This window comes from Oncorhynchus clarkii, chromosome 25 (genome assembly GCF_045791955.1).
Source record: "Oncorhynchus clarkii lewisi isolate Uvic-CL-2024 chromosome 25, UVic_Ocla_1.0, whole genome shotgun sequence".
Lineage (NCBI taxonomy): Eukaryota > Metazoa > Chordata > Actinopteri > Salmoniformes > Salmonidae > Oncorhynchus > Oncorhynchus clarkii.
Window position 1 is genome coordinate 14,654,303 of NC_092171.1, and position 13,398 is coordinate 14,667,700.

Genomic DNA, 13,398 nt, shown 5'->3' on the forward strand with positions numbered 1-13,398 from the left:
AAACCTTCCAGCTGGATTTGAAATCTTCTCCATATAATCATTTACGAGCTAGAATCATTAACTTGAACTACTCGATTATACAGCTTAAAAATACACAACAAGTGTGTGCGAGTGCGTATGTGTGTAACTACACTTGTAAAACATCTCCATCCACTATTATACAGCCTGAATATGCTGAATAGCGTGTTTGTTCGCCTCACACTAGGGATTCATACTTTCCTGAAAGTCTACCAAATTTCAATACCGGGAGCAATTCATATAAATATATTCACTCCCGAGAGTCACGAGAAATGCAGCAAAAATCGGAAGTGCACATGTACAGCTTTTAAAACCAAGATGCCAGAGCTCTCGGAATAAGAGGGGCGCGGCGCCATCTTGTCGACTTGGCTGCGCCGCTATGTAAAGGTTTCAGAGCAAATTAAACTGATATTTAGTCATTACAGAGTAATTATCTTTGTTCGTCAATGACCTTGTTGTGAATTATGAAACAGACCATTCAGAAATTCTGAGCGTTGACATGTTTCCTCAATTAATTCAGCGCATTTCTAAGACACTGCATCTCAGTGCAAGAGGCATCACTGCAGTACAATTGGCCCAGCGCCGTCCGGGTTTGGCCAGGGTAGGCCGTCATTGTAAATAAGAATTTGTTCTTAACTGACTTGCAAGAGTTAAAAATAAAAGAAGAACCTTTTATTTAAGAAAAACAATTCGGCAGAAGGTTCTCTTGACACAGAGCGCCTCCCGAGTACAGCGTTGTCGAAGCATACACACTTTGTAACGGCAGTCGAAAAATAAGTGAAATGGCCAACGTTGCGAAGCCTGCTAGATAACCTCCGTCAATATGGCAAAATATAGCTGACGATTATACATACAGCAGATCAGCTCATGAATAACGGGGAGATGAAGAGTGGACATAGTTTAAATATCAAGGTATCTTAATGAGGAACAACTCTTGTTTTAAAAATACCCATTTCTACTCCCATACGGTTGGTTGATCACACATTCTCTACCGACACTCTCATACGGGCAGGAAGTACGAGACAGTGCAAAGAAGTGGGAGAAACGTCAGAGGTATTTTGAATAGGCAAGAGACATGCTTTGATAATACAACCTATGGATTAAAAAAATAACGTTAGGAATTTTCATTCGAGACAGGAGTCAGGATTTGGGGCTTCAGTGGGATTGGGACTGGATAGGACTCTAGCCTAGACTCTATGACAGGAGACAAGATAATTTTCCCTGATGCCTCTGAATTGTTAACAGACTTCATGGTCTGACAGAGATGCCTATGTAGTGGATTGTGCAAAGACCTATCAAATGTGGGACTGTCTGAAGGGCCACAATGTCAGCTCAAAGAGGCACACATACTTTTATAGTCTATACAGTGGAGGTTTCCTGAAGGGTTCATTTACTGCATTCTGGTTGCATGTGCAGTCTGGCGGTGTCTATTATGCGTGTGTGAATTCATGGCGACTTTGTGTGAAGTAAATACGCTAAAGAATTCCATGAAACAACCTGTTTGGATAATGTACATGTTTTGCTAATCTGATGCTGAGCATGTTGTGGAATTGCATTCATTCTGACATTGGGGGAAATGTTCATTTGCCGGGTCTTGTCCTTTTATTTTTTCCCGGGAAATGTGAAGTGTTCCCAGGACAGTGCTGGAATCCCGGTTACCCATGTTAAATCACAAAATGACACAGTCAGTGTAATCTAGCAGCAGACAAAAACCACTGTGGACACGTCACCAGAACACGTTCCGCTTGACTGCCCAAGCAGGAAGAGGCTATCAAACCAGGTTAGCTGCCACAGCAGCACAGGACACACATTCCTTTCAGGGTACACAAAACATTCCCCACTAAGTGACAGCTTCTGCTCCTTAATTGTGTGTTGAATTAGCTGGAACACTTAGCTTGACAGGGAGCCGAGCAGAGCGATGGGGTAAATCCGACCGTCAACACCACGACGTGCTCAGGGAGCTAACGCCGAGCTAACGCCACGCTAGCAGTAACTGTGGAGGAGTGACCAGCTGGACTGAGCAATGCAGTTCAAACAGTGGTAGTATGACCTAGTGTGACCTCTGTGAGCACATGGCGACGTACTGTATGTATACAAAACACGTGGATTTTTTTCCAGAACAGACAGTTTAGCATCTACAAGCATCTACAGCTTCTCCGGCATCTCCATCAATTGAGGTAACTACTGTTGGCATCGACAGTACTTTGTTCAGTTTGGAGAGTGAGGTAAGTCGGCACGCATCACCTGGAAGAGGTAGACATCGCCGTAGTTGTTGCTGAGACAGAAGACGTTCTCCTTCTTGGGGTGCTCAGGAACGGCCTGCACGATACTGTCCTCTGCGAACAGGGCGTAGCGCGGAGACAGCTCCTGCTCTGGAGAACCCTTCCCATAGAACAACAAGGTACAACCTGCAGGGAGAGGAAAAGGATGGTTGTTAGAAGGAGGAAGACCACACCTCAGAAGAATGACTTCAAACTGTAATTTATTTGTCTCTGCTGATCTTGAGTCATTTTACAGTAAAGTGGAAGGAAGGCTGAGGGTGCACATACCCATTTAGCACCTGGTCTGAGGTTTACCCATTTAGCACCTGGTCTGAGGTTTACCCATTTAGCACCTGGCCTGAGGTTTACCCATTTAGCACCTGGCCTGAGGTTTACCCATTTAGCACCTGGCCTGAGGTTTACCCATTTAGCACCTGGCCTGAGGTTTACCCATTTAGCACCTGGCCTGAGGTTTACCCATTTAGCACCTGGCCTGAGGTTTACCCATTTAGCACCTGGCCTGAGGTTTACCCATTTAGCACCTGGTCTGAGGTTTACCCATTTAGCACCTGGTCTGAGGTTTACCCATTTAGCACCTGGTCTGGGGTTTACCCATTTAGCACCTGTTCTGAGGTTTATCCATTTAGCAGGTAAATACCTTGTGGCAATGTGCCAAACCCTGTTTCCCTCTGCTCACCCACCCCTACAGTACTCGCCTTTCAGGGTGACCCAGTACTGTTTCCACTTCCTGCGTGTGACCATCTCCAGCTTCCTGTCCTTATGCAGGGTGAGGAGGGGTTTGAAGGACAGCCAGCCGGCCCTGCGTACCACCCCCTGCTCCTTCTCAAACAGCAAGTCCAGCTGCTCCAGAGAGCCCCCTGCAGACTCACTGCTGCTCTCCCCCTCTTCTGTCCCCGTAGACGGGTCTCTCCTTTCACCAGCTCCCCCTCCTCCACTACTGCCCTGTCCGGTCCCTGTCTCCAGCTCCCGCATGAAGTTCTCATAGATGTTCTGACGAAGGGCATCGTTGCTGTGGTGGAGGGCCCCTGCCGACTGGGCCCGGGAGGCCCCCACACCGCCAGGGTACCACAGGCTGGATACTTGGGAGGAAGAGCTGGTGTCAGCTGTCAGGCCATCCACTCCACTGTCAAAGACCTCGCTTCCATCCTTATACCGGGGCTCCTGGAAGCACATAGAGAGAAGAAGAGGGTAGGGAGAGGGGGTGGGACAAGGTGAGAGAGTGAGGAGAGGGTATGGAGAGAGGGTGGGATGAGGTGAGAGTGAGGAGAGGGTATGGAGAGAGGGTGGGATGAGGTGAGAGAGTGAGGAGAGGGTAGGGAGAGAGGGTAGGATGAGGTGAGAGTGAGGAGAGGGTAGGGAGAGACGGTGGGATCAGGTGAGAGTGAGGAGAGGGTAGGGAGAGACGGTGGGATGAGGTGAGAGTGGGGAGAGGGTATGGAGAGAGGGTGGGATGAGGTGAGAGTGAGGAGAGGGTAGGGAGAGAGGGTAGGATGAGGTGAGAGTGAGGAGAGGGTAGGGTAGGGAGAGAGGGTGGGTGGGATGAGGTGAGAGAGTGAGCAGAGGGTAGTGAGAGAGAGTGAGGAGAGGGTAGGGAGAGAGGGTGGGATGAGGTGAGAGAGTGAGGAGAGAGTGAGGAGAGGGTAGGGAGAGAGGGTAGGATGAGGTGAGAGTGAGGAGAGGGTAGGGTAGGGAGAGAGGGTGGGTGGGATGAGGTGCGAGAGTGAGCAGAGGGTAGTGAGAGAGAGTGAGGAGAGGGTAGGGAGAGAGGGTGGGATGAGGTGAGAGAGTGAGGAGAGGGTAGGGAGAGAGTGAGGAGAGGGTAGGGAGAGAGGGTGGGATGAGGTGAGGGTAGGGAGAGAGGGTGGGATGAGGTGAGGGTAGGGAGAGAGGGTGGGGAGAGAGGGTGGGATGAGGTGAGAGAGTGAGGAGAGGGTAGGGTGAGAGGGTGGGATGAGGTGAGAGAGCGAGGAGAGGGTATGGAGAGAGGGTGGGATGAGGTGAGAGAGTGAGGAGTCCCACAACAAAAACACTTCAATTCCTGAACCTGGCACTCTGGCGACTAAAGTTCTTGAGACTGAGACAATTTAATTGCGTCTGTGAGGGCACCCTGGTTTCCTGACCCCAGTAGAACACTACTTCATGGGATTGAACTCTTTCTCTTTCAGGGGTAATGAAAGCCCACCTGCACTCCAATAGATTGTAGCATCTGGTCTCCCCTGGCAACTGGGTTGAGTGCACTTCAAACACAGTGTTCTGATGCCTTTCCCCAGTCTCTCGCTCAGTCTACCCTCTTCCTCCCGGCTGTCCGTCAGTCTCCCTTTCTCCCTCAGTCTCCTCTTTCTTCCAGCAGTCTCCCCTAATCATCCCTTTCCTACCACGTCTACCCCAGCTGTTTCTCATAAGGACCTGGACTGGACCTAAGAGGCTGGCTTGGAGGGTGCAGTGTGCCCCTAAACCACAGCTGAGCTCTGGAGCCCAGCTGGAGGGGAACAAGAGCTGGAATTAGTCCTGATTTGGGTTGACTCGTTGAAAAGGGGCTGTGATGCTGTGATTTGGTGATATATGAATCAATGAGCCAACTGGAAGCTGTGGGTGATTAAGTGGCCTTGGTGAAACAAGAGCCCCAGACAGGAACAGAACAAGGCCAGGGTGGGCCCCTGAACGGTCTCTGTCCTTGACTCCAGAGTCACCAGAGGGCAAAGAGACCCAGTGAATGTGTCAGCATGAAGCTATAAAAACTCTGAATGGCTCCAATTAAACTATCCAGAGCTCAGTTGGAAACATCACGCTCCAACATTTGCCCATGAAGAATTCACAGTTTGAGTCAGAACACTGAAAGAGACCATTTATCTCTAAAAATATCCCTCTGCTCATTACTAATCTGTCCTGAAGGCCAGGGTTGCCTAACGCCTACACAGGACACACATTTGAGGTAGGGTGGAGTTTAAAGGAGAATGGGGGTTTGAGTGTTACTCGGATTGACCAGGGTTTGTTGGAGAGTTTCTCATGGACCTATGAAGCTGCGCTGGGAACCAGAACAACTTCAAATCACAGTCCTCCATAAGCCCTCCTCCTTCTCACTGAAAAGGTCAACAAGTTCAATAGTGCAGGGAAGCTGTGAGTCCTAGGTCTCTTCCCAAACCCAACACATGGCAGGAGATTATTAGGATTTAAGTGAGGTCTAGTAGTTTAGAGTGAAAGCTTTACCCCCAACGTGGGTCAAACCCAAATTAATGAGCACATATCCTTCTCTGTGCGTCAGGGAAGTCCTTTTTACCTTCCCCGATTTCCTTTGTCAGACCCTAATGAACGAGCACCTATCCATACAGAACATACTATGGACTGGCTCTCTGGAGAGCAGGACAGGGTGGTGAGTAGAGCCCAGAGCAGCTCCACCATATCTTAATCACCATGACAACCTCATCGTTATGAGTGTTTTGGAGTTTCTAAATCTTGAGCTGGGACATAGTTTCACTGCAACAGAGATTTAAAGTCTTACAGCAATTATCTTGGCATTGTCTGAAAAGTGTGTTCAAGTTTAAAAGAGCTATTGAATTGGTGCATAATGTTTGATTTAAAGACAAAGTCACAGAGGACCACGTTTTCGAGCAGTTCAACTAATTTGGGAAAATCTTACAACGCACAGTTTTAGCAATTACCTACTTAGCCTTTGTTGCAGAAAATATGACTATTGTGGTTACATTTATGGGGCTAAATGCTCTAAATAAGCTATTGCAGATCCATAACACAAATTTACACAAACACACTATCCAGTGATTTGGCATACAAGTCATGGTTATTCCTATCCTGTACACAACAGTCTGGTGTCCTTTTCAGGTCCAGTTCTCAGCCGTCTGACCCATGCTGCAACACTGAACTATACGTCATACAGACCTGCTGTAAACTGGTAAATAACATGCCGTTTCAACCAATCACACCAACACACAACAGCAAATCACCTACAATGGCAAGCTATGCATCCAACACATGGCATTTAGCATATTCCCTCCATTAGCATGGGGTTAGCAACAACACTAAACTGACATGATCTCTTGTACCCACCCAGACGTAGTCATGGAATCTGCAGACCCCTTGGCTTCTCATCCTTCCTCTCGGTTTCATGCCTTACTCTCCGTTAGACGACTGCATCTCTAGTCCCTACACAATGCACCATCCGCGTTGCAAATTTCATTTTGCGGTACCCTGTGGTTTTCGGTCCTCAGACAGCTGGTATTGTGGTCCTCGGGACCGGGGACGACGTTGTGTTCCTGGCGAGACGACACCGACCACTGAGGCACATGGCCCAGGTAACCAGTGACAGTCCCCAGCCAAGAATATGCCAGAGAGTTGCTTCCTCTTCCCTCCTCCCTAACAGGACACTAACAGGGTTGGAACACTGGTCTGTGCCAAGCACATAATAACCATATTCTCCTGTGGAGCTACAGACATTCATATCTCAAACAGGGAAATTCCAAAGGAGACTAGACACACCTCCTGTGGCTCAGTTTGTTGAGGGTGGCACTTGCAATGCCAGGGTTGTGGGTTCGATTCCCACATGGGGACCAGTATGAACTAAGAACCCGGTCACCAGTTCAATGGTGTTTCCTCCGTCAGTGTTGTGGCTGGCTTCCGGGTTAAGCGTCCGGGTGTTAAGGAGCGCGGTGTCATGACGTGGCCCTTTCTGGGTATAGATTGTGGCTTCCCCCTCTCTCCTACGCCCAGGTTCTGTTATCTGAGGTCGTACATTCCTGGCGGAGACTCTCTCCCCGTTTCATGCAGAGTTTCACAGAAGAACAAAGGAACTCCCGCCAAATTCTACTACATCACAGAATTTGAGAACTGAACAATATCCATATTTTGGAGGATGTGTAAATTGTCGGTGGAGAAGCCAGCTACGACCCGGTCCATTTTGTTTCATGTTTGTGACCTCATGAAAGACAATACAGCCACAATACCATAACTCTGTTTATACAGGTGCCTCAGTTATGAGGTTTGCATCTAATTCTTGTATAAAATGAATGAGTAAAGATTAAACTATTTGTGAAATGACATAATGTGATGTTAAACCTTTAATGTGAGAGAATTGTATTCCCAATTAAGTTTAACTTAAGTCATTGGCCCACCACCGAGAGCACAGACAGAAAAGGCGGTTCCATGACGCCAGATCATATGGTTACGAATAAAACACCCTCCTAAGAAAATCATCTTCAGACTGAGCAAACCCACAGAGTGTGATTGCAATAGTTATTGAATTCCTAAACATACCACGTGGAGCGTTGGCTACACGGCTGGAAAAGATGAAACTGACTCTCGATCCCTACAGAATAGGAGCAAATCTTAGGTACTAATTACTAGTCTGCAGCGAGAAATTATGTAAACCTGGAATGCGAATACCGACAACCGCCGAAATATATATTCTATGAGAACATTTCTGAATGGTACTCTGAAGTATCCATTCTAACCACGAAAGAGCGAGCGACTCGGATTAACTCTCCAACAGATGGACTGACGATTCCAACAGAGATCACAATGACACATGGGCGTAAATATATATTGATTGCAATTATTCCCGAATGAGTGAGCGTTCATGTGCAAAGCATTTCAATTAATATAATTATCAACTGTGTGTAGTGATCCCTTTTGTCTTTCCCACTCTCTCAGTCCACACCCACTTCCCTTTGTCCACCAAGCCGTCATATCGGCTTAGCCCACAAGGGAATCATCCCTATCCTTGTAACCAATATCTACTGTTTGTTTATGCATTTCTGTGATTATTTAGTTAGTAAATAAATTATTAAACCAATTGGTGGATGATTCATAGTAAAGTCTGGGTTCGTGCAGATAACCAACAATTTATGACATTTGGAATGAGACTGACATGAGGTATAAAATAATTCATTAATAGAAGACTAATTGATCAGATATTAAAATATTTGAAGAGTTATATTCGGAAAATTCTAACTTTGTAATCTGAAGATTTTCCGTGGTGCCCCGACTTTCTAGTTCATTACATTTACATGATTAGTTTAATCACGTAATAATAATGACAGAGAATTGATTTGCTAAAATAACAGTCTTCACTTTTAATGATGCCAAAGATACGACAGCAGTTATGCGGGTCATGTTTCGGAGGACGCATCAAAATATATACCACAATTATCAAAAGAGAATGTCATTCCTGAGGGTACTATGAGAAGGAAATATTGTAAAACACAAGAGTAGTCGAGGTGAAAACAGAACAACATGCTGTGCTTCTGGTTGCTGCTTTAGAATGGCCTCTCTCGAGCCCGTTGGGGAGTTGCAGCGATGAGACAAGATCGAAATTTGGGGGTAAAAAAAAGCTGCAAGTAAATCTAAGGCAATACCTCTATTACAGACTACAGTTGGACTACATAGAGACTAGCAATATGCTATGGCTACAGAATTAACTGCAAACAAAGCTGTACTGGTTGTACATACCAAGCCATGAAGATAGTTCATAGATCTGTATACACCCTGTGAAGAACATCATTAGTTTAGAACCCGAGCGGAAGTGTTTCCTTGCCACTTCTGCTTGCTCTTTGTGGGGTTAGTACTTAGGGACATTGACAAATGTTTCAGAAAAAAACTTCACAATTTTGGATGTAGATGGTTTGAGCTGTAGGATCCTGACCTACACAGACAAGCCCATACAACAGCCCCACTCACCTGTGTCTTCCTCTTCTTCCTGCTAAGACTTCCAGTCCAGTCGCTGAGGCGTCTCATGCGACTTCTGACCGCGCCAGAGCCCTTCTTCAGGGTGGAGCGCTCTCCGCTGGGCCGGGCCTTGCGGCAGGGCAGGGTGTAGGACGAGTACTGCCTGGCCTCCGGACACTCCTCCTCAGTAGGCACGTCCAGGGCCGAAACAAAGGAGGCCCGGTGCTGGATGTGATGGGGGGATTCCCTGTACTGTGCCGACAGGTCCTTAGCCGTGGGGAAGGTGGCAGCCATACTAGGGTCCCTGTAGAGATCTGATATGGACACTAGGGGAGACTGTTGGCCAAAGGCCTCCAACTGGTCAGCACCACTGTTCCCCATAGTCCTACTGGGGGAGCAGGACTGGTCCTGGTCGCAGAGGTCCGCACTGTGCCCCCAGGGCGAGTCGTACCAGGACCCCTCGGAGCTCAGCGAGCTGCCCTTGCTGGTCCTGGTGGTGGAGGTTGAGGCTGGCTGCGGAGCTCCGTGGTGGGCCTCAGGCCTCCTGCTGCTGCCAGGAAGGCTTGGGGTGGACTCTAGGGTGGGGGAGAATTTGAGCAGCTGCACCGGCCCAGAGGCCTCGTCCAGGAGCAGACCACTGTTAGTGTTGGTGAACTCCACCCTCAAACTACCATCCTTCTTGATGACCACCCTGGGACTGCTTTGCTCCTCCAGCCCCTCACCCTCTCCTGGCATCCTCTCTGGGTTCCTGTGTCCGTTCAGAGCATGGTCGTTCAGCTCCCCTGATGCTCTGCTGTCCAGGCGTCCACTGCCTTCAAATGGGCAGCAGCCATTCTCAGATGGGAGTTGTGAGCCGCCTCCTGGTGGGGAGTCATGCCAACGACGGCAGTTTGGACTGCCCTTCACCCCCATGGTGACATAATCGTAGTGTCTGGAGACGTACGGCTCTCCTCTCCTCTGCGGGGGGGAGAGGCAGCCTCGGCCAACAGTCCTGGCTTTGTAACCCGAGCCCCCTGGCCCACCTTTCCACCACGTATGGGGGGAAAGAACCTCCTCTTTGGTTGAGCGGAACTTTAGTGAGTAGGGTTTTTGTTTCCCGGGGAGGATTAAGCTGGTGCCCTTGGGCCCCTGAAGGCTGTACTGGCTCTCAGAGTTTCCCATTGCGATCTGGAAGACAAAGGAGACCAATTCTGTCAGAGATACTATGGAAGGCAAGGCAGACATCTGTTGGGTGACATCATTTCAGGTGTCGTCACACTACTGTGCTGAGAGGCTACTGTAACTCAGATTGGTCATGGTTGAGCAGACTCATTCCAAATAGACATTACCACACTACACTTACCGACTAATGATTCCTATGGGAGGCCATCAGTCACGGACTAAGTTTAATCGGATAACATCTGAGTGAAAAGACCAAAGAAAAAGGCATAATTGTGCAGGAGAGCATCTAATAATTACAAAGACAGCCTGTTCTTCTTATTTTAGACATTTTCCAGGAAAGGTACCAAGGCGCCAGTGTGACCAACAAGCCTTCATGGCTGTTATGTGTGAAATGACTTCCAGGGAATCTCAAAGGGCTTTAGATTAGGGAAGGATGGGGCATGACCAGACATCTGAAGGAAGTGAATCAAAGCACTGTAAGGTGCGGTTTGAGACATAGAAAGGCTTGATTTGACAACTGCTTGTCAACTGTAATGTGTTACTGAAGATAGCTACGGCTCACTTACTGTAAAGTCACTGCATTATCAGTCTAGTTGGCAACACTACAATAGCTATAATCTTCCACTCCCTGCACTGCTTAAAATGTACTAAGTGACTTACCTATAATCACTACCACTTATAGAAGCACTGTTAATATCTCTGATAGGAGACAGAACTGTAGACTCACCTGTGTGTCCTACAGTGTCTCGTCAGAGTGTGGACTTCCAGCGGGCATGGTGGTCCTGAACTCCTCCGCTCTCAGACAACTCAGACAACACTATGTCCTCCTGCTGCACAGCCAGGATCATCTGAGGGACACACAAAGGAGAGCGCTTGGGATTAGTGGCTGGGTTATCGCTATGCCAACACAGATTTGTTAACTGCCTGTGACAAACTCCCATGTTTGATGACAGGTGTTGCAATTAGGGCCGAGTCCTAATCCAGCCGTCGGGAGAGGACTTTGGTCTTTTAGTGGTTAAGAAGAGGACACCCAAGCTTTGATCAGAGGACTACTCTAAATTAGGGCACTGAGGAGCAGATTCACTTTACAAAATCCTCAATGTCTGTTGACAAGAGGAATAACACTACAAGGCCACTGTACCTCACCTGAAGAGAGGGCATGCATGGCATACAACACACCAAAATTGAATAAGTATCTACAAACTTTAGCTGTCAAAGACAAAAATGACACGCTTCCATGTGTTAGGCTCAAACCTGCACCAGGTTTCCATCACAGTGAACCTAAAGGAGCCCAGGTCTGTGCTGCTGTGCCATTCTGGGTCTATGACTACTGTAGAAACTCACTCCTCCCCTCTGACTCAATGCCTCCTTATTCCCTCTCCAAACTAAACATGATTTCCAACTCTGCAGAACTCAATGACGTCTTCTTTGATCAGTTGGGAAAGTTTTTGAAGAGCTGGCTACAGTTTGCCCCGCTGTTTATTTTTAACACTGGAAATCCAGCCATTTTTTTTGCGCCCCAACAGCCAAATATGTCCAGGGGCGGATTCAGAAAAACAGAAACCGCTGCAGAGCTTTCTTACTGTAGTTATGGTCACAGCTGATGACAGAGCACAACCCTTCCACTATTACACATCTACATGCGTGTAGCTCACAGTCCAGGAAACAACTTGCATGATAGCCATCCTCCACTGGTGTAGCAGCACACGTACAGCCTGTGTGAGAGGACATAGTGTAAATACCCTGCTGCCAACAGACTAACCCCGGGGATGAACTGATCTGTGGCATTACTGCTCTTTATCTCGCCTTCCTACTATACGCATGTACCTTGACTTTAGAGACCTTAGAGTCAAGCAGGGGATAGTCTGCTGAATGACTAGATGTAATGTACTGTAGCATATAGGCTGAGGGTAATGGGAATCCAGAAGCTCCAGCTTGAGGGTAAAGGTGGTATTGTGGCAGAAGACTGATGTCAAAGTCATAAAACATTTTTTGGGGGGTATCTGTGACCTTTCCAATGTGTTAAATCTTGGACATGAAGTCTTGGTTATGATAATGTATAATCAGGTTTCTATGAAGCGGGTCAGTCTGGCACAAGGTTAACAGTTTAGCCATGTTTGTTTTTAGTCCTGATCTATACACACACACACACGTGTATGTATATATACAGATGTATGTATATATACAGATACATACATACATACATAGATGTGTACACACACACAGACACATATATACACACACACACATATATACATATAATATATACACATATATACATACACACACACACACATCTACATACACACAAAAGTATGTGGACATCCCTTCAAATGAGTGGATTTGACTATTTTCAGCCACACCTGCTGCTGACAGCTGTGTAAAATAAAGCACACAGCCATGCAATCTCCATAGACAAACATTGGCAGTAGAATGGCCTTAATGAAGAGCTCAGTGACGTTCAATGTGGTACCGTCATAGGATGTCACCTTTCCAACAAGTCAGTTCGTCAAATGTCTGCCCTGCTAGAGCTGTCAACTGTAAGGGCTGTTATTGTGAAGTGGAAATGTCTAGGAGCAATAATGGCTCAGCTGCGAAGTGGTAGGCCACACAAGCTCACAGAACGGGACCTCGGAGTGCTGAAGAGCGCAAAAATAGTCTGTCCCACAGTTGCAACACTCACTACCGAGTTCCAAACTGCCTCTGGAAGCAATGTCAGCACAAAGAACTGTTCGTCGGGAGCGTCATGAAATGGGTTTCCATGGCCACACACAAGCCTAAGATCACCATGCGCAATGCCAAGCATCGGCTAGAATGGTGTTAAAGCTCGCCATCATTGGACTCTGGAGCAGTGGAAATAAGTTCTCTAGAGTAATGAATCACGCTTCACTGTCTGGCGGATGAATCTGGGTTTGGCGGATGCCAGGAGAACGCTAGGAGAAAACATAGTGTCAACTGTAAAGCTTGGAAGAGGACTAATGGTCTGGGGCTGTTCTTCATGGTTCAGGCTAGGTCCCTTAATTCCATTGAAGTGAAATCTTAACGCTACATCATACAATGACATTCTAGACAATTCTGTGCTTCCAACTTTGTGGCAACAGTTTGGGGGAAGGCCTTTTCTTGCTTCCGCATGACAATGCCATTGTGCACAAAGCGAGGTCCGTACAGAAATGGTTTGTCGAGATCGGTGTCGAAGAACTTGACTGGCCTGCACAGAGCCCTGACCTCACCTTTGGGATGAATTGGAATGCTGACTGCGAGC

At 47.4% G+C, this 13,398-nt stretch overlaps 1 protein-coding gene across 2 annotated transcripts in view; it reads right to left on the reverse strand.

Annotated features, from left to right (window-relative positions):
* The window catches only part of LOC139383466 (rho guanine nucleotide exchange factor TIAM2-like), a 126,814-nt gene that overhangs the window by 68,788 nt on the left and 44,628 nt on the right, over positions 1–13,398 (reverse strand). For both annotated transcript variants that reach the window (XM_071128011.1, XM_071128012.1), the window contains exons 2-5: positions 10,864–10,984; positions 8,988–10,142; positions 2,996–3,461; positions 2,263–2,426 (exon numbers count right to left, since the gene is read on the reverse strand). In XM_071128011.1, coding sequence (XP_070984112.1) covers positions 2,263–2,426; positions 2,996–3,461; positions 8,988–10,136 — 1,779 coding nt within the window. In that variant the 5' untranslated portion in view covers positions 10,137–10,142; positions 10,864–10,984. The remainder of the gene's footprint in view (positions 1–2,262; positions 2,427–2,995; positions 3,462–8,987; positions 10,143–10,863; positions 10,985–13,398) is intronic.